This window comes from Pinus tabuliformis, chromosome 5_1, assembly GCF_031772625.1.
Source record: "Pinus tabuliformis cultivar Carrire ecotype Pingquan chromosome 5_1, CPIR1, whole genome shotgun sequence".
Taxonomy (NCBI): Eukaryota; Viridiplantae; Streptophyta; class Pinopsida; order Pinales; family Pinaceae; genus Pinus; species Pinus tabuliformis.
The window spans coordinates 109,746,861-109,749,966 of NC_142305.1; the positions used below are offsets into that span (position 1 = coordinate 109,746,861).

Genomic DNA, 3,106 nt, shown 5'->3' on the forward strand with positions numbered 1-3,106 from the left:
AACAACAAAGGTGCTGTTTCAACTGCCATTACAAAAATAGGAAAGAGTGTTTTCATCTATTCTAAAAAAGAAACGTGTCCCTAAAAATCCTCTGATCATTGGCTAATTAAAAGATAAATGCTGGAGCACAGATCCTTTTGACTCATTAACTGAAGACAAAGATAGGAAAATTTGTTCCTATTTTTCTGCTCAGGTTGGTAATCCGGGTTTAATTTGGGTTTGACTTTACTCTGTCTTCGAATAAGAACCACTCTTTAATAAAAATAGCGCTATATCATCTCCAATATCAGCGCATACATATCTTTGTGAAATAATTGAAACGAAGACCGTGTATTTGCTATTTCATCCATCATGATTTTTCTCATGTTCAGATAAACAAGATCTTGGCTGTAGGAAATTGCTTCCTGAAATTGGTTGTCTAGTAACTGGATTAATGGGACCCAAGGAACGGACCTGAAATTTATCTGAAACCATATGACGAAGTCGTTGATAGTAAACTGGACCAATGAATATTTCACAAGTAAGCTCTGTCATTAGATTTAAGGAGTCAACTCCTTGAAGACCAACGATGTCCCCAGCCTTTGCAACATTTAGCTCGTTACCATCCTGTTCAATAGCTTTCACTATTGCTTCTTCCCCTACAGGCATAACTAAAAGCTTTGTGCCAACTTTAATAGCTCCTGCATCCAATTTTCCACTGGCAGCAACTTGACCTAGTGTCTGTGATTGTATAACCTCAGCGATAGGAAGCCATAGAGGACGAGATATGTCTCTAGTTGGAGGCTTAAAAAGGTCTATGGACTCTAAAAAATGTGGTCCAGTATACCAGGACATCAAACGGCCATCAGATGCGCTAGTCACTAAATTCTGGTTTTCAATAATGCTCATGGGAATCCACATTAGAGAAGATTCTTTAAAACCACAACGCTGAAGAAATAGCCCAAGCTGTAATTTTATGAAGTCAAACCTTTCTTTAGAATAATCAACTACGTCCATTTTATTTATAGCAATGATTAATTGTTCAACTCCAAAACTTCTAATTAATTGTACATGCTCCTTTGTCTGTCCCCCTGTTCCTTGCCCATCCATTCCTGCCTCAAATGCACCTGTAGAAGCATCCACAACTAAGACTGCGGCATCTGCTTGAGACGCACCAACGATCAAGTTTGGAACAAAATCCTTGTGCCCGGGAGAATCTAAAAGTACTACATGAAATTTGACGGTGTCAAAATGTGCTACAGCAACTGTCATAGTTACACCTCTCTCCCTTTCTTCTGGACTTTCATCTAGAACCCATGCATATGCAAAGGATTCCTTCCCTTTCTGCTTAGCCTCTCTTTGGTATTTGTGCATTTCCTTCTGCAAAACCTGACCCATGAGATGGAGAAGTCTTCCTGTTAAAGTTGACTTGCCTGCATCAACATGGCCAACAATTGCAAGATGTAGCAAGTTTTTTCCCTCTTCACTCTGTTCATGAAGCATCCAAGGTTCAGCCTTGTACTCCTCCAGAGCAACAACATTCTTCAGGAATTTGTTACTATTATGAAAATTGTAACCCGTACTGAAGCTCTGCTTTTGCAACTCCTCTGATACTAGTCCATTTGAAGAAGATTTATCTTCCCAAAGGACTCCATTTTCTCTCTTCTCATGTTTATCAGCTTTAATGAGTGATGAAGGAGCAGGTTATTTTGAACTTTTTGCATTATCTTCTACTATTTCTGCCTCCACTTTTAGCGGTAATATCCAAAGAAGCTTTTGTTGTAGTAGATGCTGGATTTGACATAGCACTGATACTAATTGCACATTCTAAATGATGCATACAACACCACGACTCTAGTTTACGGTTTGGAAAGCTTTATCCACAACTAACTATATCCCCAAGACTATGTTGCATAGCGTGTCTACAGCTGAGAATTTCATATTCTAAAATCTGCAGTTCTTGAAGCATATGCCTGAGACTCTTCAAGGGAAGCACTTCTAATTGTTCTGCACATGCCACATGTAGAAACATGCTCTGGATTATCATACGTGCAACTCAGACAACGCCAAATCTTGGTTTTTCCATCTGATCGATCTTCTTTAGGCATGTCTCTGGTTTCTGGAGCAGTTTCCTGGGACTCTTCAGAAGAAGCTTTTCTTGCTATTCCACAAATTCCACACACAGAAATATGCCCTGGATTGTCATAGGTGCAACACAGACAACGCCACCCCTCTGACAGGTCTGACTTAGGCATATCTTTAATCGTTGCAGCTGCCATCTGACAACCTTTCAGAGAAGCATTTCTAATCACTCCACACATATCACATGCAGAACGATTCTCTGGATTCTCGTAAGTGCAAATTGAGCAATGCCAAACATCAGCTTGTCTATTGAGATTCTCTACTTGTGACACATCATGGCATTCAGCTGATTCTTCATTGTCATCATAATCATAGGCATAGTCCTCATCATAATCATAAGAATCATCATACACGTCCTCATAATCGCGATGCTTGATTTTCCGAGGCATCTTCCATATCATAGCCTGTATAAGCAAGCACTGCAACAATTGCATTTGCCCCTGTAGGGAATTCATCAATCATATACTTCTCATATCCAATTGTACGTGCAATCGGAGACTGAGGTGTTTGCAAATGATAGAGCTTGTTGTCACTGCGGTATTGTACAGATTGAGAAGCGAAACCCATAGTTTGTTTTGCCATCTGGCATTGATACATGTTACGTGGACTTTGATTGTGGTCAGACCAAGGGGCTAGACCAGCAACAACACTTAGTATTGCAGTCGGATGTATTTCTTCGTGGGTTGCAGGAACAACAGATTTCCTTCTCCCTCCATTTCCACCGTCAATACATTTTATTTCCATATATGCCTGTAAATACTGCTCAAATGGGCCAATAAGTTCTATGTTATAAGATAATTCATTTATGACAATTTCCAAAACAGGTGTTTGGGATCTCCAGTGAGACTTCTCCAAATAGCTTTTTGCCTCAGATTGCTGATGATGTTTTGAATTGTGCTTGTGCAGGGATAGGAGCTTGAAGTCGTTGCTGCCTTTTGAAGAGCTGGAGAATAAATTACATAATCTAAAACAACACATTAAATGA

The 3,106-nt window shown here is 39.7% G+C and overlaps 1 protein-coding gene across 1 annotated transcript; it reads right to left on the reverse strand.

The window, feature by feature from the left end:
* Positions 1 to 342: 342 nt before the first annotated feature.
* LOC149163663 (uncharacterized) lies at positions 343 to 1,683 on the reverse strand (the record flags this gene model as incomplete). Its single annotated transcript, XM_089429227.1, has 1 exon — positions 343 to 1,683. A coding segment is annotated over one exon (1,341 nt), but the record flags the coding sequence as incomplete, so codon positions are not given.
* Between the last annotated feature and the right edge of the window lie 1,423 nt (positions 1,684 to 3,106).